This window comes from Ursus americanus, chromosome 1, assembly GCF_024610735.1.
Source record: "Ursus americanus isolate L20-20 chromosome 1, mUrsAme1.1.p, whole genome shotgun sequence".
Lineage (NCBI taxonomy): Eukaryota > Metazoa > Chordata > Mammalia > Carnivora > Ursidae > Ursus > Ursus americanus.
In genome coordinates, this window is record NC_142127.1 from 38,633,353 (window position 1) to 38,658,888 (window position 25,536).

The following is a 25,536-nucleotide window of genomic DNA, read 5'->3' on the forward strand; positions in this document are numbered from 1 at the left end:
TTGCCATTCTGCATAGACACCTTTAAACATTCATCATCTCCCAGATTTGCATTTTCTTCCATTATGAACTTAAATCCCTTTTCACAGTCTGTACAGTGAAAAAAATTAGAAAATAAAGAACTATTATCAAAAGCCATTTCTGCCAATTTAAAATGCCTTATTGGATGGCTTTATCCCCTTTGATAATTCCATTATCTTTGTAAACTATGACTTGGATTTATAGTTCTTTTGTGTTGTATGTATGTGCATATGTATGTACTTAGTTATATTTATTACAAATGGGAGGAACCTTATGCCCCTATGCCCTTTGTGGTCTTTTATTTTTGGAACTGAAAGAAGTGGTGATTTTAAAATAAAAGCCTATGTGTGTGGGTGTGTATGACAGAAGCTGTTTGTGACCTGCAAAGCCTAAACCTTAAAAGCAAAAACATGCTGACCCTTTATAGATTTCTTAATTTAAAAACATGTCTGTTTTGGAGACCTCCATTTTTTTCGAAAAAGAGTCCTTAAATGTGTGGAGCAGTGGGCTGGCCAATTGCAGGAATTGGGAGAGGAGCTTATTCTAGGTGCTTGGGCCCTGCTCCCCATAGTTAACCTCCACGTCCCAGCTTCCTGTCTGTGAAACAGTCTGATTGCACTAGATGTTCTCTGAGATTAAAAGCCCGTTGGGGTGGATGTGTGTGTCTGTGGTACATCAGTGTTCCATGGGAAACACCTGCCAGTGGAACAGGAGGCGGCCTGGCAGATCATGGGTGGTTGATAACATGGTTTTCCTACTCTGGAGAGGGTGCCTCGTCCTACCTGGGCTGGCATTTCTGCTATGGCGACAGGAAGGGTGATCCAAGTGCGTCTCATCATTTAATTTAGGTGGGAATAAAATAGGTCACAGTTCAAAGAACACCAGCTATTCCGAGCTAAAGGAAATGTGTCCACAGTGCTGGTTATTTCAGTGAAATGGTTTTAATTCCTCTTGAAGCCTCCTTAAGCATCTGCTGAGGAATGTGAAATCAGCCGGAGAATTTCTGGTGTCCTGTTGTCCAGAACCAATGTTGGATAATTCTCGTGGATGCCCCTAAGAGATTTCTCACTTTCTGCCACTGGCGTCGTCTGCGTCCTTGTGATGCTCTTGGGTGTACTTTGACCTGAACCCCTTTGCTCGCATAGAGTTAAAGCACCAGGCTCCAGAGTGCTACCTCCAGCTTCCAAGCTGCTAGATCACCCCACTGGTTTTGTGCGGCCTGTTCGTACGTAAAACTTCTCTCCCTGCTTTGTGCCTTTCCAAAAAGGAGCTGAAAGGTAAGGGTCTTTAACTGTCTGAAAAACAAACCAACAGGACAACATGTTTGGGACTGATACTATGGTGAGATGTCAAAGCAAACTTGAGATAGAAACCCTTCCTTGCCGAGCCCCATCTCCACGTCTCGTTTTATTGCAGACCATATAAAATCGGCGTCAGAGTGCAGCTGTTCCAAGGACTGAAGGTCCTCATGGTTACGGCCTGCTTTGGAAACTCATCCCCACCATATTTGCAGTTAATGAAAATATTTGCTTTGCTTGATATAAACAAAGTTTATGGGCAGAATTTGTAATTAGGTAACTCTTTAATTTTGTTTTACCCTTCACTCCCCAGTTTTTTGCTTTTACCACGTTGGAGAATACTAAGTATTTAAGAAAATAAACCCTGTTTCAGTAACGAGCTTTACCATTTATTTCTGGCATTGTCATAATAGGTGCATTTCTCTGTAATTTTGTGTGTCCCCATCCAAATTAAGGGGCTTAAAGTCTGGTTTTTTTTTTTTTTTTTTTTTTTTTTTAGATTTATTTGTAAGAGAGTGCTCACAAGCAGGGAAGAGTGGCAGGCAGAGGGAGAAACAGGCTCCCTGCTGAGCAAAGCAAGAAGCCCAATGAGGGGCTCGATCCCAGGACCCTAGGATCATGGCCTGAGTCAAAGGCAGGTGCTTAACTGACTGAGCCACCCAGGCGTCCTGGGTTTTTTGTTTTTTGTACAGGTTAGAAATACTAGTGTGTGAGTAGGGAAGACCATACCTTGTCATAGCACCTGCTCTTATCAGGCCAATCTAGCTGTTGGACTAGCAGGTGTGTGATTTGGGTGGTATGAGAGCAGCCACAGGGCAAACCACATCGACCACCTCTTCAAGGTCCCCCCTACATCCTGTGTGTGTACTTCTTGGGGCTATGGCCTCCATGCTTTCCAAGTTGTTCTCCATCTCCTAGTGTTCCTTGCCAAATATCCAGGAAATCAGATGACAGGCACCATTCTTGTAGGCCTAGCACCTGCTTGCATTCCCCGGATGAGACCACTGTGGTGGTCCCCACCATATGCGCCAGGGATTGGACCAAAGAAAACAGCTGTCCTTCCCCCTACTTTCTCAAATTTCCTCAGTATGGGGGTCACTTGGCCTCAGGGACCAGTGCGACCAGTACAGTGTACCCCCAGCTCTGCCTTAAGGTCCCTTCCATTGACAGATAGTGGAGAGGCAGCCGGGAAACTTCATGTCCTGGATTAAGACCTCAAGGAGATGGTTTCAAAAAGATTTCTGGCTTCTCTCCAGTGGTGTTAAAAGTAGCTCCTGGTCCTGGGAATTGGTGGTTGTTTCTTACAGTGCAGATCAGGAAGCAGGCTAAGCGAGGGTTATAGGAGGACCAGAGTGGGTGACTGTTGCTGTACACATAGATTTAGGATGTAAGGATTTCCACTAATTCTGGCTTCCTTCCCCCAGAGACAGATCGTTTGTGTGGAAGTTCTTGTTTCTGAAAATTCTAGTGAGGGTTTCCTGGTAATTCTGTTATTTTCTTCAAATATCAGTCACTTGGATGTTTAGTGATGAACCTTTAATTTCCCAGGTCTGTTAAAACCCCTTCGAGCATAGCTGGCCCAGGGGAGACTCAAATGATCTTTCCGATGTTGCCAACTTACCCATTGTGGGACCCGTGACTTTTCCGTTCACAGCTCTGTTGGTTTTGAGTAGCCTTCGAAAGTCAAGCACAAGCCTGTCTGTCTTAACCCCTCACCCTCACCCTCACCCGCGGTCTGACTGCCTATTAGCGATGCAATTTGAACTTGATAGTTTGGGTCACATCTCTTTTGAGTCTTGCACACAAAGATCAACAAAAATCGAGCTTCTGATTCAAATCCAGGCCTTGATTTTTCAGAGTCCGGAAGGTCTGGTAAGGACAAGTTGGGTACTAGTTATCAGACTATTTTGCTTATAAAAAACTTTCTATATTTTTTCCACTTCTGCTGTATATGAAATTAGAGGTTGTAGATGTTTTAATCATCAGTGCAATGATTTACCTTCCCTTCTCACCCATCCTCAGTTGCTTCTTAGTATACCCAGGAGGGGAGGAAGTGGGGGAGGAGCAAGAGAGGGGAGCTTATTATCTGAATGCTTGAGGACCAGCTGTATCTTTTCCAGAGAGGCTGATCCTAACCAACATACTCTCTTCCTTTTGTACTCTCTATACTGTAATTGTGTCCTCTGTATTTTGTCATTGGATCTGCCTACGCTAGAATATCTGATTTCATAATAGTACGCTTGTTTGTCCTTAAGTTCATTTAGGGGCTGAACACCAGGGACAGCCAGCTTCATCACTGAGTCCTGTTTCCAGTCCCACAACTAAGGGTTGGGCTTGTCGAGTTGTAGGAGAGTGGTCCCTGTGCTGTGGGGAGTGTGGCATGGATCTGATGAGAGAAGAGATGCATGGTGCTGGGGAGGAATATTGAAGTTGGGAGACCCTCCCTTGGGTTCTCTAATTGGAGAGAAGTGGTGGGAAGCCAGGGAGTTCTGGAAAGCATCTGGGTGTTCGAATCTATTCTATGATACCTATGTAAAACGCCCTCTCTAACTTGAGCTGAAATCATAGCTGCTTATGGATCATTTATACTTGGTCTTAATCTAATCTTGGGGGCGCCTGGGGGGCTCAGTCGATTAAGCGTCCAACTCTTGATTTCAGTTCAGGTCATAATCTCAGGGTCCTGGGACCCAGCCCAGCATCTGGGTCTATGCTCAGTAGGGAGTCTACTTGAGGGAATCTGCCCCCCCCCACTCATATGCTTTCTCAAATAAATAAATCTTTGTTTAAAAAATTTTTTTTATTATGTTCAGTTAGCCATCATATAATAAATAAATCTTAAAAAAATCTAACCTTGGGGGTGCCTGGGTGGCTCAGTTGGATAAGTGTCTGCCTTCAACTCAGGTCATGATCCCAGGACCCTGGGATTGAGCCCCATATAGGGCTCCCTGCTCAGCGGGGAGTCTGCTTCTCCCTCTCTCTCTCTTCCCTCCAACACTGTTCGTGCTCTCTCTCTCAAATAAATAAAATCTTAAAAAAAAAAAAAAAAAAAAAAAACCCTAACCCAGATTGATGGCTTTCTGCACCCATTGTTGGGCGTGAAACTGGACCAGTTGATAGCGTACAGAAAAGGGTATGAGATGTGGAGTTCATTGATACTTGAGTGGTGAAACTTGAATTTTCTCTCACACGGTAAGAAGTCCTAAGAGAGGTAGAAGAAAAAAAAAACTTAAAAAACAACATACACATGAAATATATGGGAATTATATTTTAAGGATGTAGTTCTTAGGAATAAATATACCTATAATGGATGGTCTAAGTTAAGGTTTTCTCTCTTCACTCTAGGAGGTGACTTTGGTCCCGAGACTTCCCCCCAAGTCCTGCCCCCTGGCCATGGTGGTGACTTTTCTGTGAGCAGCCTTCCTGTAGCAGAGGACACATACAGGGTGAGCTTGGCCAAAGGCGTCTCCATGTCTCTGCCTTCGTCACCTCTGCTGCCTCGACAGTCTCACTCGGTGCAATCAAGATCAAATAAAAAATCTCCAGGTAACTGACCTATAAAACAGCACCTATACCAGCTTGGTTATGTATGTAATGCATGTATTGAAATGAAGCAAAACTAGTGCTTATAAGGAATTTTCTGGGAGGTTGTTTTCTTTGTTACAGTAATTTCTGGAAGAAGAAAATCTTTAAAAAAGAAAGCTATGATTTGACTAGACTCGTTTCTTTAGTTCAACCTCTTTACAAACTATTTGGATTGCTCAGGCTGGACTTTCACAAAAATTCAAGATCTTGTTATCAATATTAATGTTAATCATTGGTCTTGTTTTCTTGGTCATGAATTAGGGAATGCTATAATCTAAACTCATCGTGGTACATTTAAAGGTTCTGGATTTTGGCAAGAGTAATCTGACAGTAGTCCATTTATTACTGCCAAGTGTTATATACCAATATACTTTCTTTGATTACGTCACCCAGCATTTGAACAACTGTAAAATTTTTGAAAATTCAGACTTGTAAAGGGATGGGAGCAAGGTATGGATTACTTGTTTAAAATATCTTGGCTTTCCTCATCTTTACCAAGGTTTTGTGCTTAACATGACCAGTGAAAACACAAACGTTACTTAACTTTGAGGGGTTATGATTCAGATGTGAGGAAAGCCTTCCCAAAATGCTGATACCTGTAATCATGAGCGTTCTTTGGTCTTTAGGTTTGCTGAGCATTTGTTTACTGAGGGCAGGATAGTTTTGGGGCCTTTATTGATCATATGCCAGTGTAAGGATTCTTCTCATTTACACATGAAGGAGTTTGGAATTGGTCTAAAGTGTGTCCTGGGGCTATAAAATTGGTCGCTGTTTTTCTGTCTTCCTCAATATTTGTATTACTAGAGATGTGATAGGCATTATTTCGGAATCATGTAGTGGACATTTGCAGTTTGTGTGGTGACAAAATTAAGAAGGCAAACCTTGAGGCTTTGAATGTTAGAAATGGTGCTATGAGTTGGTGAGTGTCCAAAACCCTTTATTGTTCTAGAGCTTTCTTATTTTGGACAACATTGTTTACAGTCCAGTCATTAGCTGGAACTTGGAAACCTTTTTGGTATGAAGCAATTTCCTGTGCCAAGGAATTTGACCTGTTTATCAGTATTTGGGGAAATTCCTGGAATGTCCTTCCTTCTCTTTGCCTTTCCCTACCACTATATCTCTTTGTCAGATTTGTTCCCTTCTTTCAAGTCGTGGTTCCCACACTGCCTTTCTTGATGGTTATCCCATTGGAGTTACTCTTCTTCCTACAAATTATGCACAGTATTTTACTTTTTCCTTTATCAGCCCTGTCATTTGTCCTTTTCCCTTTGAATCAGTGTGCTTATGTGCAGCCTGTGTCTGATGGGCATGGACAGGCACGATGGCTTCTTTGAGTATACCTCATCTATATAAAACCGATATTAGAATTCTGAACCTATCTGGATTTTATTTATTAGAGAGTGTGTGCAAGAGAGTATGAGCAAGGGGAGGGGGAGAAGCAGGCTCAGTGAGCCAGATGTGGGGTTCAATTCCAGGACCCTGAGATCATGATCTGAGCTGAAGGCAGACTCTTAACCCCTGGGATCATGACCTGAACCAAAGGCAGATGCTTAACCGACTGAGCCACCCAGGCGCCCCCCTGTCTGGTTCTTAAGGGACCTCGGTTGAGGGTAATGCAAGTGCTAAGTGCAGAGATAGGACCTTTGGTAGAATTTGCCCTGCTGTACATAGTCTGTGCTGCTGCAAATGAATTGGTGCTGCTTGGGCCTTAGGCCTGGTGAGAATACCTAAGAGACTAGGGAATATGTATTTCAGAGAGAATTTTATTATTAACAGAAGTTTGTTTTAGTGAGACTTGAATCTTCTTTTTAATTTTTTTAATTTGATTTTTCTAGCTCTATTGAGATGCACTTGACTATGACATGTAAGGTTAAGGTGTACAACGTAGTGACTTTATACATGCATGTATATATTGCAAAATGATTACAGTAAGGTTAAGACTTCCATCAGCTCAGAGCTACATTGTGCTTATTTTGTGGGGGTGTTAGTGGGATGCTAGGTAGCAACGAATGGCACGGCAAACATGGAAAATATGGCTATCCAGAAGGGTCTCAGAAGCCACAGGCTCTCACAGGCCAGAAATCCCTGATGAGGCCTGGTCTCCTGTGTCTTGACCAAATTTGATATTTTTGGTTTTGAGAAAATACCATAGAATTTGTTTCTCTCCATAGGAATAAATTTATTTCTGCTAAATTCTTTGCAAGGCCTTATGAACAGAAGGGAGTAGTTGTGCAACATTCAACCTTTTAATGGATTGAAGAGAATATTCTCCATATTAGATGCTTTGGGGCCAAATTAAATACACTAAGCAGATTCTTCTCCAACGGAGCCATGCTTGTGCGTTGCCCAAATTTGTGCAGCAAATTAGTGTCTCACAGTGGTAATTTGGCTTCATTATCTTGGCAATTTTAATTCAAAAGGGAAGCTAAGGGCAGAGATGCTTGCTTAAAAATGGCAGTGACTCAGGGTACATCAGACGATAAATAATGTTTTTCCACAGTGTCTAACACTCACAGGTTTCTGTTTAAGCCGTATTGTTAGAAAAGTATCCAGAGACCTAGTGTTCTACCTGCCTGTAAAATTAGTTGGCATATGGTTGTGAACGTGCGTTGGATTTAAAAATAGCCATCTATTTAAAAAGCTCACACTGTTGTTGCTAATGATACAGTAAATACGGTGTGCATGCTGTGCCCATAGGTGCTGAGCCCTCCCCCTGCGCTCCCCTTACACCAGCTGGGCTGGGCTTCAGGATCTCGTCATCATTCAGAACCAGCTCCGAATTACCGTGATGCCTTCTGTTCTCATTTGTATAATAAGACCCCTTTCTCCCTCTTTTGTTTAAGAAGGTGCCTTAAAAAAAAAAAAAAAAAAAGAAAAAGAAGGAAAATCTAAACCTGTTTTACTTGTTTGGGTAGAAACTCTTCACTAATTGTGCTAATCAAGAGGCTGTCAGGGACCGAAACTATTTTAGCAAAGGTCAAAGCAAAGGTCAAATACTATAAACCCGGGTAGGTAATAGGCACTCCGCGTAGCCTGTTTCAATGAAAGTTTGTTTTTTAGTACAATAGGTGATTAGCTCTTGGGCCATCAGAACTCTGGGCCAGAGACGATTTCATTAACCTTGCAATAATGTGACCCTGCATTTTTCATGGTTGAGTTTTTTACATTCCACTCATATTGCTAGTTAATACTATTCTCCTACTACCTTGTTCCATATAGTTATATTTTTTTCACTTGTTAGTCTAAAGATGCAGTTTTTGAGGATTGGTTCAATTTTTTTTTGGAATGGAAACTACATTTGCTGGTAAACAAGGACCAGTATCCATTATAGTTCTGTGGTAGTTGCAAGCTTTTTTGGATTAAGAATTCATTAATATTTGTAATGTATCCTTTTGTCTTCCAGAGAAGAGCAAAGCCCATTTCCTGTGGTTTATTTATTAGTAATATCATTAGTTACTTTATATTTGGATTATATTTCCCAGATCACTTTGGGCCCATTATGAAACACCCCAAAGGTAGGGCATGAACGGGAAGCAAGCACGCTTTTAAAATACTGTGATGGGGTGCAGCAGGAGAGGGTGGGAAGTGGGGGATACTGCTTTTTTACATCCTCGCTTGTGTGGAGAGACTAGGTGGTGCTCTCTGCTGCTTCCGGTCCAGTTCCAATTCCTGCGGTAGCAGTTTTGGAAACCCCTCTGGCTGGATGTTTCTTCTTTAAGGGAGAAACCTTCAGGTTGACAGGCTGCGAAGTGGAAGTCATTCTGCCCTTTGATTCTTGGACCATAAGTTAATTGTCCAGGCCCTCCCTCTCTCACCTTGCAAGTGTTTCTTGTGGAAAATTAGCGTTTTTATTTTAAAAGATTTTTTAAATCTACTCCATCAAGACCTGAGACCACACGTGCACTGCCTTTTTTCACTTAATATTATATCATGAACAATTTACAGTTTGCTTGAAGAACTTGAGATTTAATGTCATTTGTTTCAATATTCCATGATTGATTTTTAGCTAATTTCCAATTGTTAGATATTTGTTATTTTTCAGGTTTTTAAAAATTGTAGCATGAGCTAAGATATTTTGCTTTGTTTTTGCTGTTCAATGCCTGTGAATTCAAAGTTTTTAATTGTGGTGAAATACAAGTAACAGAATTTACCATCTTAACTGTTTTTAAATGTACAGTCCAGTCCTGTAAAGTACATTCACATTGTGCAACCAGTCTCCAGAGCTCCTGATGAGCTCCTATTTTTGTCCAGTAATTTTTGCGCACATCTGATATCCTAAGAGTGGCAAGTTCCCAGAAGTGGAATTATTGAACTAAATGGACTGCATTTTTAAAGATGCTTGATGCATACTGCCCAGTCACTTTCCAGAAGAGCTGTATTGATTTCACATTCCCTCCCGCATTCTTTTAGAGGCTTCTTTTTGAAGGTAACTGTCTTCTGGGAATGGTCTCAGGTGAATAGTGCTGGTGCGGTGCTTGGTCTGAATTAGTAAGAAGGGGTTGAGAGAAGTCCTCCTCTCACCTTCCTGTTCTTGAACTTCCCTTCTGTCTGCACTTCTCAGACAATTCCCATTATCTTTCCTTCCATGATACCGTGTCAGGGGAATGATCACAGTTGAGTCAGATCAAGTTCACGGTCAGAAAAACACTCAGCTGGGGGCACCTGGGTGGTGCAGTCGTTAAGCATCTGCCTTCAGCTCAGGGCGTGATCCTGGCGTTCTGGGATCAAGCCCCACATCAGGCTCCTCCGCTATGAGCCTGCTTCTTTCTCTCCCACTCCCCCTGCTTGTGTTCCCTCTCTCTCTGGCTGTCTCTATCTCTGTCAAATAAATAAATAAAATCTTAAAAAAAAAAAAAACACTCAGCTGGCTTCCAGTTTTAGCTACAACCACACTCTCTGTTATGTGGGGAAGATCACAGACATTTTCTATTTTTTTTTTTTTTAAGATTTTATTTTTAAGTAATCTCTACATCCAATGTGGGGCTCAAACTCACAACCCCAAGATCAAGAGTCACGTGCTCCACCAGCTGAGCCAGCCAGGCGCCCCAGGATCATAGACATTTTTGAGTTGGCAAGGCCTCCGGACCAGGTCAGGCCATCTGTGCCAGGCCTCTTTTGCAGATATGGAAGGGATGGAACTTGCCCCAGTGTGGAAGTTACTGGTACAGCTTTGGCCTAAGCCCAAGTCCCCCGCTCTGTCCCCAGCATGTCCTCTGATGCCAGTTTGCATTGTTCTGCCTGTACATTGTTGACACCTGAGCTGTAAATGACGGAGCTTTGTGTTCTGGTTGTATGCACACAGGGAGGCTGTGGGCTTCATGTGCCACATGCATCTTTGAGGCTTTTTTTCGGGGGGGGGGGCGAGGGGTAGGAGAATAACCCAGGAAATGAACAGTCCCAGCTCAAGCCTGCCTGTAGCACCAGCTAGTTTTAGGCCCTGCTTTCACCTAAGTGGTCAGGGCCACAGTTAGGGCTCTGACTTTCAGCAAGGACAGTTCCTCCTGCTGTGGTGAATAGGAAAACATTCTTTGTTTCCTCCTGGAAACTTGTCACACATTAGCCTACTCCAAGGAGTGGGCGGCGGCCTGTGCCTCACTGCCACGCCCAGCCGTGATGGAGACACACTCTCTGTTCTGTGTTTACACATTGAACCCGTGTGCATGCCTTTGCTCCACTGTGAACCTGAGGACCTTTCTGAGTGCCCTTTTTTCCATACCCGCCATCCTGGTTCGCCCATATACAATTTGTCCATGCCTCCGATTCGCCCCGGAGTTTTAAAGAAGACTGATGCCTGAGTTCTACCTTCAGAGATTCTGATTTAATGCATATGAGGTATGGACTGGGCATTGGGATTTTAAAAAAAGAAAGGGGGCGCCTGGGTGGCACAGCGGTTAAGTGTCTGCCTTCGGCTCAGGGCGTGATCCCGGCATTATGGGATCGAGCCCCACATCAGGCTCCTCTGCTATGAGCCTGCTTCTTCCTCTCCCACTCCCCCTGCTTGTGTTCCCTCTCTCGCTGGCTGTCTCTATCTCTGTCGAATAAATAAATAAAATCTTTAAAAAAAAAAAAAAGGCTTCCCAGGTGATTCTAATATGTAGCAAAGTTTGAGAACCACTGGTAAGGAATTATAGGAGATAATCACATATTCTTTTTTAATGAAGGTAAATACACTGATATTATCTTTATTTTTTAAATTTTAGAAATAATATTTGAGGAGGAAAAGACATTACAAAAATGTACTAAATAAAGGTACAGTAAATCTTGGTTTCCTCGTACCCCCAGAAAGACCACCTCTTTTGACACTCAGTTCAATATCTTTCCTGCCCTGTGTTGTAGTACACAAGTGAGGCATTTGCCCATTTGCTGGACCACTGGACATGTAAGAGGTCCCCAGTTTTCCACCAAATAAAGAACAGTGGAGGAACATTCTTGTGTATTAATATTTAAAGGCATCTCTAATATTTTCATTGGATAGACTATGCAAGTGGGGTTACTTGGTGGAAACTAATGTTGAGAATTGATTGTAATGTACTTGTCATTTGTACTTTTTTCTTTGGGGAATTTTTTGTGGTGTTTGTCTAATGTTCTGGGCCATATGTATTTCTTACCAAATCATCACAGCTTTCCTGTTGTTTGTTTTAAGGATATCAGTCATGTATGTCACTGAAGCATTTTCCCAGATCATTATTTTCCATTTAATTAGGTTTATAACTGTTTTATGACCCACAAAAGTTTTTTGTTCTCTCAATTCAAATTTACATACTTTTCCATTGTGATTTATCCCATTGCATTTTTTAAAAACAGCTTTATTGTGATATATCACATACCATATAATTCACCCATTTAAAGTTTACAGTTCAGCGTTTTTAGCATTTTCACAGGGTTGTGCAACCATTGCCACAATCTAATTTTAGAACCTTTTTATCTCCCTTAAAAAAAAAAAAAAAAACCCATTCACATTAGCAATTACTCACATTCCTTCCTACTTCCCTCCCCCTCTCGCTAATCCACCATCCCGCAGCCCTAAGCAAATAGTAATCTACTTTCTATCTCTGAATTGCCTATTCCAGGCATTTCATATAAATGGAATCCTGTAACATGTGGGCTCTTGTGACGGGCTTCTTTCATATAACAGTGTTTTCTAGGTTCATCCACATTGTATGTAGTATGTATCAGTACTTCATTCCATTTCATTACCTAATATTTTATTGTATGTTTATACCACGCTTAAAAATCCATTCTTCAGTATATAGACATTTGGATTTCTACTTTTTGGTTATTATGAATAATACCATTGTGAAAATTTATGTGTGCATTTTTGTGTGTATGTATCTTTTCATTTCTTGGGTGTATACCTAGGAATAAAATTGCTGGATCACATGATACTTGTATATTTAACATTTTGAAGCACTGCCAAAGTATTTTCCAAAGCAACTGCAACATTTTGTATTCCCACCAGCAGAGTGTGAGATTTCCAGTTTCTCCGCATTCTTGTCAACACTTCCTGTAGTCAGTCTTCTTTTTATTACAGCCATCCTACTGCATGTGAACTGGCATCTCCTTGTAGTTTTATTATTGAGTTGTAAGACTTCTTTTTGTATTCGAATTACAAGTTATGCAAATTGGCTCCCATTCTGTGGGTTGTCTTTTTCACTTTCTTGATACTGTTGTTTCAAGCACAGGTTTTTAACTTTGATGTAGTCCGGTTTATTTTGTCACTGTCCTTTTGATGCTCTAAGAAACTATTGCCTAACCCAAAGTCACAAAGACTTATGCCTGTATGTTAATTTTTCCTACATGTTGTGAGGTAGGGGCCAACTTCATCCTTTTACACATGGTTATCCAATTGTCCTGGTGCCATTTACTGAGAAGACAACTCCCCCCCCCCCCCATTGAATGGCCTTCGACCAAGTCACTGCCATGCTCTAAACCAGCCCTGTGCTCCACTTCCCCCATCACTTTATTCCCCTCCTGGTGCCCGAGGTCAGAACTTCCTCCGTCAGACTTGACCTCATGTGTGGCTTACATCTTTTGCTTCAACCAGCCTTCCTTTGTGTGTCTCCTTCTCCTTGTGTGAGAAACAACTTCTTGCTCCAAACACTTGGAGCACTGTGTTTCCTCCTCCCTCTGCATAGATGTTCATTGCACGTCTCTGCCCTGACAGTCCCTGAGCTCCTTGTCTTTGGTTCTTGTCTTTGTTTCCCCATGGAAGCCTTGGAAATAGGATCTAATCACTTCTTTCAGTTACTGTGGGGAGGGGGCATAGGTATGTACCTGTTAAAATGGATAGTTTAGTGGATAGTTTAGTAATTGGCAGTCATTAGCCTCATGTGACTGGTTGAAAATACTAATGGACACATAAGCAATTTCAGTGTAATGGTACCTTACATGTATAAAGCTAGAAACGTAGCTTCCCCCGTATCTAGAGAGAACGGATTCTTTAATTAAGGTCCTACCTCTCTGTCAGGGCTTTGCTATCATTAGCCAGTGAGCAAAGGGAGTATATTTTAAGCTGGGTTTCAGGGGCCTTCTCAAGCCTACTTTTCTTTTCTTTTTTTTTTAAGATTTTATTTGAGAGAGAATGAGCAAGAGATTGAGGAAGCACAAGCAGGGGAGGAGGCAGAGGGAAAGGGGGAAACATACTCCCTGCTGAGCAGGGAGCCCGATGCAGGGCTCGATCCCAGGACCCCGAGATCATGACCTGAGCCAAAGGCAGACGCTTAACCGACTGAGCCATCCAGGCGCCCCTCAACCCTACTCTTCTGTGCTCCTGTCACTCTCCCATTTTCTCAGGCTCTTGGCATTTTTGCTGCATGTTTCCCACTGCCTGCAGTTAATGATGACTGGAGGCTTTATCCAGTCACACTTTACAGCATCGTCAGCTGCACCCCGTGGTGGTGTCAGATGGCGGCGAGAACAAACCCAGTGCCATGCTCAGAAATGAGTCTTTTTACCTCAAGAAAACAGATGGGGGCAGGGAGAGCCGTGGTGGGAATCTCTTCTTTTTGATCGTTTCTGATTCTCCGAGAAGTCGGAGAAGCCCACGGAAGCTATTATACCTGTAGCTAACAGTGATGCGCGTGACTATGAAGTAGAAATAGGTAGGAAAGGTTGGCGCTCCTTGAATCCTCAAGCTTGTCGTGAAACGTGTGTGTGTGGGGGGGAGGGCAGGAATGGCTGGCTGTGTTCCAGGTGCAGAGCCAAGGTGTGCAGAGCCTGGCGTTGGGAAGCTGAAGTGAACACAGAATGGTGATCTCTAGAGGAGAGCTCAGTAAGAACCGGAGTGCCTCACAAAGGGAAAACTGGAACCACAGGGAGAATCTTCATTATCCGGCCCTGGAGTGTTAGACCAGTAAGCTTTGCCTCTGGTGGTTATGGAGAGTAGCTAGTGAATAGTGAACACACATGGAACCCTTTGTTTGCACAAGCGTTCTGAGAAATAAAATCGAGGAAACTCTTCTAAGGAGGTGTGACTTTCTTGTCACTTTCATCACCAGCCAAGTCCTCCTTTATTGGTCAGAGGCCCTAAGTGGCAGTTAATGAGCTTACTTACTATTTTTTGATAGAAGTTTTTAAAGAAGAGTTCACAGCAACATTAAGTGAAATGTCTGGAGATGTTTCGTACACCCCTGCCCCTCCTCAGGCTTCCCATTACCAACATCCCCCGTCACAGTGGGACATTTGTCACAATCAGTGAACCTACATTGGCATGCCATCATCACACAAAGTCTAAAGTTTACATTCTTGGTGTTAGACATTCCATGAGTTTGGGCAGACATATAATGACATGTATCCATCATTATGATATCCTATGGAGTATTTTCACTGCCCTAAAAATCCTCTGGGCTCCATTCCATCCATCCCACACATCCCACCTTGAACCCCTGGCAATTACTCACCTTTGTAATTACGATGTCCATACTTTTGCCTTTGCTGGAAGGTCACATAGTTGGAATCCTATAGAATGGAGCCTTTTCATACTGGCTTTTGCACTTAATAATTATGCACATAAGGTTCCTGCATGTCTTTTTCATGACTTAATAGCTTATTTCTTTTTAGTGCTGAATAATATTCCATTGTCCGAATGCACGACAATTTGGTTATCCCTTCACCGACTGAAGGACATCTTGGTTGTTTTCAGGTTTGGTGGTTATGAATAGATCTTCTGTAAACAGCTGTGTGCCAGTTTTTGTGTGGACATAAATTTTTAATACCTTTGAGTGAATACTAAGAAGCATGATTACTGGCTCATATGGTGAGAGAGTGTTTAGTTTTATAAAAAATTGACAGATTTTCTTTCAAAGTGGCTGTACGGTTTTTGCATTCCCACAAGCAATGAATGAGAATTCCTGTTGTGTTACATCCTCACTTGCATTTGGTATTGTCAGTTTTTTGGATTTTGGCCATTCTAATAGTTGTATGGTGGTCTCTTATTGTTTTAATTTGGAGTTCCCTGATATATGTTATAGAGTATCTTTTCATCGCTTATTTTCCACCCGTGTATCTTTTTTTGTGAGCTGTTAAGGTTTGGCACATTTTAAAAATTAGGTTGTTTGTTTTCTTTTTGAGTTTTAAGAGTTCTTTGTGTATTTCGGATTATAGTCTTTTATCAGATACATCTTTTGCAAATACTTTCTCCCAGTTTGTGACTTGTCTTCTCATTCTCTTGACATTGTCTTTCACAGAGGAGTTGTTTTTAGTTTTAATGAATTTCAGTTCATCATTTATTTCTTTCATGAATTGGGGTTGTATCTAAGCAGTCATTGACATAGTCAAGGTCATTAGGATTTCTTCTATGTTATCTTCTAGGAGTTTTATAGTTTAGTCTTTTACACTTAGGTCTGTGATCTATTTTGAATTAATTTTTGTGAAGGGTGTAAAGTCGGTGTCTGGATTTAATTTCTTGCATGTGAATGTCCATTCTTCAAAGTTGTATTGGCTATTTTGGGTCTTTTGCCTTTCCATATAAACTCTAGAATCACTTGGCTAATATCTACGAAATAACCTGCCGGGATTTTGATTGAGATTACGTTGAGCCTGTGGATCAAGTTGGAAAAATTGGCATCTTGACAATATAGAGTCTTCCTTCCATGAATATGGAATCTCTCTCCATTTGGTTAGTTCTTTGATTTCTTTCATTGGTGATTTTTAGTTTTCTTCATGTGGATCTTTTACATATTTTGTTTATCCTGAAGGATTTCACTTATTGAGGTGCAGATGCAAATGGTATTGTTTTTAATTTCAAATTCCACTTGTTCATTACTGGTATATAGCAAATCAGTTGGCTTTTGTATATCCTGTATCCTACGAGCTTGCTGTAATCCCTGTTCCAGGAATATTTCGGTCCATTATTTCGGATTTTCTACATAGATGATCATATCATCTGCGGAAAAAGTCAGTTTTACTTCTTCTTTGCCAATCTGTATGTCTTGTCTTGTCTTATTGTATTAGCTAGGACTTCCAGGGCAATGTTGAAAAGGAGTGGTGAGAGGGACTATCCTTGCCTTGTTCCTGATCTTAGTGGGAAAACTTCTTGTATCCACCATCAAGTATGAAATTAGAGTTTTTGTAGATACTCTTTATCAAGTTGAGGAATTTCCCCTCTATTCCTACTTGACTGAGAGTTTCTATCATGAATGGGTATTGGATTTTGCCATGAATTTTATGCATCTGTTGATATGATCATGTGATGTTGCTTCTTTAGCCTATTGATGTGAGGGATTACATTAATTTTCTGATGTTGAACCAGCCTTGCACACCTGGATTCAGTCCCACTTGACTGTGATATAGAATTCTTTTATTTTTTTGAAGATTGATTTATTTTAGAGAGAGAGTGCATGTGCACACAAGCAGGCAGGGCAGAGGGAAAGGGAGAAAGAATCTGAAGCAGACCCCATGCTGAGCACAGAGCCTGATGTGGGGCCCGATCCCATGACCCCAAGACCACAACCTGAGCTGAAACCAAGAGTCAGATACTCAACCGACTGTGCCACCCAGTTGCCTCTATAATTCTTTTTACGCATTCTTGGGTTTGATTTGCTAATATTTTGTTGAGGATTTTTGCATCCATATTTATGAGAGCTATTGTTCTGTAGCTTTCTTGTACTGTCTCTGATTTTGGTATTAGAGGGATGCTGGCTTCATAGAATCTGTTAGAGTGAGTTAGGAGATATTCCTTTTACTTCTGTCCTCTGAAAGAGATTATAGAGAACTAGTATGATTTCTTCCTTAAATCTTTAGTAGAATTCACCAGTGAACCCATCCGGGCCTGGTGCTTTCTCTGTTGGAACGTTATTTGTTGATTCAATTTCTTTAATAGATTTAGGCCTATTCAGATTGAGCTCACTTTTGGAAAAGCCAAATGTATTACCCACCATCAGTCAGAAACCTGCGAGACTCTGGTTTTAGCTAACTAAAGTACTGATGATACTGATAGGTGCAGAAGTCTCCATCTACCCCAGTCTTGGAACTGGATTCACCTGCTACTTGGTGTGCTTGGGTAGGTTGTAGGTGTTTCCTTATCTGGGAGATGGGGGTAATAATCGTGCTTCTCTTTATAGGGTAACTGAAATTTAAATGAGATGCAGACTGTGAATTGCAGGGCCTGATACACAAGCTCTTCTGTGGAGGTCGCTGTTTCAGTGTAGCCATCTGCCGTGGAGCCCATCTTCATTTTCCTTCATATGACTTGGTGGCCGCGAATGGATTCCCACAGTATCAGTCCTCTCAATTCTCCATCCTCAGCCAGATACCCCCCTCCCGCCCCCACTGGATTTCATCCTCTGGTGTCTGTGTTTCCTGGCAAGCATAGGTCTTCCTGACGGGCAGCAGGCTTTATTCTCTGTGAACAGGACATGAAAGCAGCCTAAGGCAGTGACTGACCCACTGCCTGGCTTCCAGTTCCAGCTTTGCCACCAACGACTTGTATTATTCCTCTCTGGGTTTGCACGAGATTTGTGCGAAGTGATTAGAATTATATCTGTAAAACTGCCCTGTAAGGGAAACCAGCTCTGCGAGCTGTGATGCAAGCACAAAGGTTTAAGAAAGCACTTCTGCACAGGAAAGAGAAATTGGGGTAAAGCAAAGGTAGGGTGCGCGTGGTGTCCCGCCTCAGGGATTTGTGAGGCTCCTGTGAGCTCCGTATGGAAACAAGAGTGAGTGATTGCTGCAGCTGATGGAGAGTAAGTCCTCCAGCGTGGTCCACACTTGCTCACCAGGCAAGGAGAGCAAGACTTCCATGGAAGCTGAGCGGACTGTTGGTTGTCTGAAGCACAGTTACAAAGGGGCTCCTTGTGGAGGTAAGTGATAAAGTTGGCACTTAAGGCAGAAACCTTTGCATCTGGTTACTCTTGAACATCCCTTAAACTGCTCAAAAATGCCATATGCAGACATGCCGTTTCTGGGTGGCACGGTCATTTTTCTTCTGCCATTGACCCAGATGGTTGTTTATTTGGATGGACCCGATGAAGTCGGTAGCTTGTGCTTAGGTCTGTGTTGTACCAGAAATGTGTACCTTTTATGCAGAATCCCATTATGTGAGGGTTCGTAGGGGCCGAGAGTGGCTAAGGGAACAGTCGAAGCGTGTGTCTCGTCCTCTAGAACCTGTCCCCCACCTTGTGGAGCGCATGTAGCTGAGTGCAGGTGGCGTGGTTGTGCCCAGGTCACAACTCCATTGTAACACTGCAGGGAAGTGTCATTTGAGAATATAGGAGGTATTACAGACACTTCTGTCTTGGGCATTTTGATATTTCACAAGGACTCTGGATGTGAGGGACTCCAGTACTCAAAAGAAAATATGTGCCTGCTGTATACATCCTAGGGTCCAGTGTTAATATTTGATATGGGACTTAGAGGTCTTGAAGTGAGGCTTACAGGCTAGGAATCTCCTATTTTGTTAATCAGAAAATGATGGTGGACTTTGAGATCTTCATTTTCTTTATTAAAAGTAGCTTACTATTACAAAATAACTTACAACATTTTTTTTCTCAGTTCAAGAGTTCTTATTAGAGCCAGGGGTGTGTTCTCTTGAGATTTGAATGAATGTATATATGCACTCAGACATTTGTTAAAATTTGAGTGTATGTGTATGAAGGATTCTCCGAGGGCATGGTTTGGTTTTATTTTGTTTAGAAATGGTGGTGAGATTTAAGCAGGTCTTATCTGCATTACCTACAATGAACTTCTGTACTGTTTCTTCCTTTGTTGCCCTCTAAATGGAGAAATTCTGTCCAAGCCATGTAGTGCTGTGGGAAGTTCTGGCCCTAGAAGATGTATAGACCTGAGGTTCAGATCCAAAGTCCCTGTTCTTAGTAGCTCTGTGTGCTTGGTAGTGACTTGACAAGCTCTCTGATTCTTGGTTTCCTCATAGTTCTTTGAGAGGATAGAGGGGATGTTGGTAAAGTGCCTGGCCCCTGAAACACACTAACTTCTGACGCTGGGTAACTTGCCTCTCTTTCCATTTGTTGGCTTCCCGTACTTCCTCCTCTTCTGACTTGAGTTTGTCTGTCTGACCTGGACAGCGGGGAAGGCACCTCTGTCTCCATGCAGGGACCTCTGACATCTTGCTCTGGATACCTGGGTTTGGGTCTGTAAGCTCTGGGTGTGGCTTTGCAGAGGAGGTGACCCGCCCACAGCTTGTGTGAAAGGTCTCGTCAGATCTCTCCTTGCTTTTCATTTCCTGTAGTAGGTGTTGCTCCAGCCAAGGGCCTTGTTTATTTATTCTTGGTCCTATTATAGTTCTTATTGAAAGTGGTTAAGATCAAACAGTGAGAATGCAAGTAACTAAGATTTGGAGTGTGAGAAGCAGTTCACAAGGAAGCAAGCTGATACCAAAGATTTGGGGGGGGGGGTTAGAAATCACCCAGCATCTGCGCTGTCTTGAGGTGGGATTGATTCTGCCCAGCTACGGAAGATCCCTCAGAATGGCCACCTGGGCCCTGTAAGACTCCCGGGAAGAAATGATGTCAAGGAAGCACACAGTGAATAGTTTCTGAAGATGTGATATTTATTCAACATTAGGTTTTACTGCATTTTTTTAAAGTGCATGGTGTTTTAATAAGCAATTGAGGAATAACAGGTCCTTTTAAGGCAGGAAAAATCTTACCGTAGCTTCATACCTGTGAGTCACCTTGACTTTGTCTCTAATGATACAGTGGAAGGAAAAAATAAAACTTACAGAGTCCGATATGTTTTCCCTGAAATGGGAAAGAAACCTTCTAGCAGACTGCTCAAGAGAATCATTTTTAATTTGCATTTGGATACTCTTATTATTTTTGTGGTTTAGTTTCCCTGTTTCTTCCTTTCAAACTGGAAATTCTTACTTCGTGTGCCTTTTGGCCTGTAAAAATAGTCCGTCTTTATGCACTAGGGCTCTCAAGACTTGCTTCCCCCAGCTCTTCCGGACTGGCTGGCAGCTGAGTTGGCAAGAGACTTTTCCAGGATCCCTTTCATCATAAGAGGACACTGTGTAGGTGGATGTGACTTTTTTGTGGTGGTGACCTTTATTTTTTCGAGTGTCCTCAGAGGCACCCTGAGTTACTTCAGTTTGTCTTTCACTCGATGATTTCATGAGGCTCCATAAACATCTGTCTCATCCGGGCTTACCGAGCATTAGCTGTATGTTGAGCTGTGGGGCAGAGGTGAGGGAGGTAGAAAGGTAAATAAACTCTTGGCCCTAAGCTTTGGGGACCTTCCAGATTAGTGAGGGAGGTGATGACTTGTGAGACCTCAAGCTGTCTACAGAGTTGTGATGTCACGGAAAAGAGCGAGAATCTCTGGGGAGAGCTGGTAAGGTGCCAAGTGCCTGTGACATTAGATGGTGCTCTTATTGCTTGAATTAGGGGTTACATAGCTATTGGGGGTTGGATGGGCAGGAAGACTGTTGTGTGAAGTCTGGAGAGCATGCAGGAATGTGAGTGACTGGGCCGCCGTGGCTGGAGCTCACAAGGCATAGTGGGACAGCCGGCAGTGTTCGAGAAGAGCGTAGAACTTCAGCCGGAGCCAGGAGTGATTTTAGTCTTTTGGCAGTGGTGTCCTGGGATCATTTTTTTTTTTAAGTAGAAAGAAGGAATAAATAGGGGTTTTAGGACAATAACTATTTTTATACAGGCCATCTTGGAGTTAGGGCAACTGGCTGGGCCTCTTTTGTACTAATTCAAATGAAGTACGGTAACTGAGACCTCTGCGGTGACATGAGAATGGAGGTAGCTGGGAGTCTGAGAAAGTTGTAGGGAAAAGAATCTATAGGTTGTGGTGACCTGTTTGTACATGAGAATGAGGGAAGGAAGACAAGTGCAGAACGGCTCTGGCCAGACCTTGCTATCTCTTGCCATACCATGGCACATGGGAGAGATCTGTTCAGCAGTTGGGATAAACGGGCTGTCCCGTGGGGCGCTGCCCCAAAGTGCCCAGCAGTCCAGACAGCTGAGGGATCCACATCGCTGCACATGCTTCCTTCCTTCTTTGCAAACCAGTTGGGAATCTTGCCAAGGGCTCTAGCTTGGTTTTCTAGGTGGATCTAGATTCAAAAAATTGTTGTGGCCCTAGTGGCTTTACCCTTCCCTGCTATGTAGTTATTAGGAAGTGTCTCCAAGGTGATCATTATTCTTGTAATTTAGGTAAGGCTCTGACAGTTGGAATTTCAACCCCAGTCCCGGGATTTCAAGTCCTGCTGTTTCTGTCCTGCCCTAGGCGCAGGTGCTGTGTAATCAACTACAATGTAGAATACAGAAACCGGTTGGTTGGGCGGGGTGGAGAGTTTGACTTTGAATGTCTTGAACCTCAGATGCTCCACAGAGCCTTGTTCGTGAAGAGCGCTGGGGCGTTGCAAGTGCAGAGCCTGAGCTCACAGTGCTCAAGGGAGGAGGAAGGAGTCCAAGGCACGGCATCTGTGGCAGAGGCTGGGAAGTTCAAGTACAATAAGGAACAAAAAGTGTTCGCTTTTGGAAAGGGGTAAATGATGACAGAGTAGAATTGGCAAATTCCTTCTGTCAAAGGCCAGATGGTAAATATTTCAGGCCTTGAGGGCCATACGGTCTGTGTTGTGACTCCTCAGCCTTCTCATTGTAGCACAGATCAGCCGTAGTCAGTTCGTATCTGAATGGTCATGGCTGTGTGGCACTAGCATTTTAGTTACAAAAACACGTGATGGGTCAGATTACGTAGTTTGGCGGCTTAAAGGAAAGAAAGGAGGGGGGAATGGAAAGTTAGTATTTATTTAGGACTTAAGCAGGTACTAGACACTTTGTGTTGAACCCTGAGGTGTAGGTACTAACCCCATCTGCAGTTGATGGAGAGACCCAAGAGTGGGTGATTTGCCTGAAGGTTGCGCAGCTAGTCCCTGACTGGCTGGGATTTGAACTTCCGTCAGCCTAACTCCAAAGCCCTGGACATTTCCATGTCACCTCATCGCTGCCCAGAACAGCAGCATTTGGTCAGATCCCTCCCGGCAGGTACAGGTGGCATGGAAGCCATCGAGCTCCTCCTTCCCATGACCTTCAGTGACGCTGGGTTTTTTGGCTCCTCCTTGTATAGTCTGCGGGTGCTGCCATGACAAAGTTACCGCAGAGTGGGCGGCTTGAACAGCAAACACGCTTTTTCTCACAGTTCTAGAGGTTTGAAGTCCAAGATGAGAGTGCTTGCAGCTTTCCTTCTTCCTCTGGCCCCTCTCCTTGGTTTACAGATGGCCTCCTCCTCACTGAGTCCTCACATGGGCTTTCCTCTGTGCCTCTGCGTCCCCGCTGTGTGCCCGTGTGTCCAGATCCCTCCTATAAGGACACCACTCAGATGGGATTAGGATCCATGGCAGTGGCCTCATTTTAACTTCACTACCTCTTTAAATCCTGGTCTCCAAATACAGTCGCATTCAGAGATACTGGGAGTTAGGCCTTCAACCTATGAAATTTGGGGGAACACCATTCAGCCTGTTACAACCCTCTTCTGTGGTGGGCGTCAGAGGACTGTCAGGAATCCAGCCTGAATTCCTGAATATGGAAGATAAAGGCATTGTTCTGTATGTGAAGGTATCCATTACCATTCGAGCCTTGAATGGACTTTTTTAAACATAAACGTTTTATTTTATTTTAAAGATTTTATTTATTTTAGAGAGCAGGGGGAGGGGTAGAGAGGGGGGAGAGAGACTCTCAAGCAGATTCTGCACTGAGCTTGGAGCCAGATGCAGGGCTTGATCTCATGACCTTGAGATCATGGCCTGAGCTGAAATCAAGAGTCAGACGCTTAACCTACTGAGCCACCCAGGTGCCCCTAAACTTTTTATTTTAGTATAGTTTTAGATTTATAGAAAAGTTGCAAAGATAGTTCAGATTTCCCATCTAACACATACCCAGTTTTCTTACTATTAACATAGTACATTAATGATGTATTGTCATAATTAATAAACTAATACTGATATCAGCTAAAGTCTATGCTTCATTCATATTTCTTTAGTTATAACTAATATCCAGGACCTTATTCAGGATACCACATTACATTAATTTGCCATATCTGCTTAGGCTCCTCTAGCTGTAATAGTTTCTCGGCTTTCCTTGGTTTTGATGACTTGGGCAGTTTTGATGCATATACTCATCGGAATTTTGTAGGATGCCCCTCTGTTGGGATTTGTCTGATGCTTCTTTCATGATTAGATTGGAGTTAGGGGGTTTTGGAGAGGAAGACCACAGAGGTAAAGTGCCCTTCTTATCACATCGTGTTGATGGTGAATACTAGCAGCCTGACTTATCAGTTTATGTTAACTTTGACCACCCAGCCAAGGTAGTGGTTTCCAGGTTTCTCCATAGTAAACTTACTCTCTCCTCTTATACCCTCCATATCCTACTCTCTGGAGGAAAGGTGCTGTGAGCAGCCCACATGTGAAGGGTGGGGTGTTCTCCCCCTCCTTGACAATGGGGTATCTACGTAAATTTGGGATTTTTCCGCATGGGGATTCATTTCTTCTTCCTCATTCAGTTACTTATATCAGTGTAGATTTGTGGGTAGATAACGTTTCAGGTTGCGCTGAGACAACCAGCTCTGGGACACTCCAGCTCTTCTGCCCCACATGTTGCCTTGGCTGTAAGTGAAGGGAAGCTCTTTGCAGGGGCCAGAAATGTCAGAATTCTATGAGGTCCGGCCTGAAACCTGGGCAGAGAGCTGCTGGCTGTGCAATTTAACTCCTTCATGTAGACTGTTGACCACACGTGTGTTACCTGAAACCGTCAAGAGGAAGCCTTTCTGGGTTTTGTTCTCCGACCTCCTAATGGGTGCAAGCATCGTTGTCTGGTGGTGAAGAAATGCCCTTGTAGATTTTGTCTGAAATCCGCATTGAAGCAGCGCCACCGTGTGGTAGATGCTGAAGGATGCGTGTGTTCCAGGAACAATGTCTGCCCAGTTCTGGGACTCTTCTGACCCATGTTCTTAAAGAGGCTACCTTCTGACTGTGGCTTCACACAGCACCAGGTTTACAGAAAAAATAAACACTCGAAGGTTAAAATTCTCAATAGTTCTTTCTTTTGGCATAGTAACTACTAACTTTGGTCACCTAGACCAAAAGGTGTCTGGATATCTTAAGCTTTCTTTCTGATTATTCAAAATTGTTTAATAGCTGAGGCATAATAGTGCAACAGGTTGAAACCGTGAACTTCTGGAACTGTTATTCTTTGGCTAAGGCAGGTTGGGGACTGATTTTAACAGTGTCATTCTTCTTTGCTGAAAGGTTTTAAGGTGTTTGAGCCTGTGTGGAAAGCAGGCGGGGAGGCTGCTAATGCCCACCATGATGTGTGGGGAATGTGGGGGTGGGATGGGATTCCTTCTCTGCCTCCTGGAATGTTTACATCCACAGGAGGAGTCTTCGGAATGGGAGAGGTGGGGGAGTTGGTGAGATAATTTACAGGGCCTCGCGGTTGACCTGGTGACCGTTAGCAAGTGCTAAGCTGGAGGTCAGTGTGACAGCCTATTGGAATTGGTTTAAAGAGGAAGAAAAATCAAGAAGCAGCCACTGTTGTAATAAGTCTGTGTGGAATCAGGAATTCTAAATTGAGTGTTAATCTTGGTCAGCTTTTGAAAGTGAGGTAAAATTGTAGTTGTTTTGACGGATAAGAAAAATTCTAAAGAAGCCTACTGTAACTCCATGTACAACAAACCTTGTTCCTGGGGTCGGGACACAGAGAGAAAGTCAGACATTGCTGGAGGAGGGTTGTGACGGGCTCGGTCACTGCAGGGGCTGGCTGCCTAGAAGGAGATGTGCTCTGCCAGTGGCTCTTCAGAGGGCTCGTTGTCAGTGATGTCATGGGTTACCTATGTCATCTGTGAGTGCAATTTGTCCTGTTCAAACTCAAAAGAGATAACCGCTAAGGCCCCAGATATTACCCTGCTGCTGCTCTCTTAGGTTTCTGATGTTTCCAAGAGGTATTTCAGATAACGGCAATCACATGCTTCCAAGTGTGAGCTTCTTGGCAAAGACGTCACAGAAGAACATTTGCCTCAGGCTCACAAGCCCCAACCTCTGCTCTGCTTTTGCTTTCAGTCTCCCTATGAGCCTGTCGTGGGACTCTTTGGGTTGTTAGGGGCCGCTTGTGTGTGGCCTGACGCGCCAGCCTCTGACCATGTACAGCAAGATCATGGGCTGCTCCTGACCTTAGAGAG

The 25,536-nt window shown here is 43.1% G+C and overlaps 1 protein-coding gene across 9 annotated transcripts in view; it reads left to right on the forward strand.

Moving 5' to 3' along the window:
• TANC1 (tetratricopeptide repeat, ankyrin repeat and coiled-coil containing 1) overlaps positions 1-25,536 on the forward strand; it is a 230,576-nt gene that overhangs the window by 100,120 nt on the left and 104,920 nt on the right. For all 9 annotated transcript variants that reach the window (XM_087861752.1, XM_087861833.1, XM_087861625.1 and 6 more), the window contains one exon: positions 4,660-4,860. In XM_087861752.1, coding sequence (XP_087717878.1) covers positions 4,660-4,860 — 201 coding nt within the window. The remainder of the gene's footprint in view (positions 1-4,659; positions 4,861-25,536) is intronic.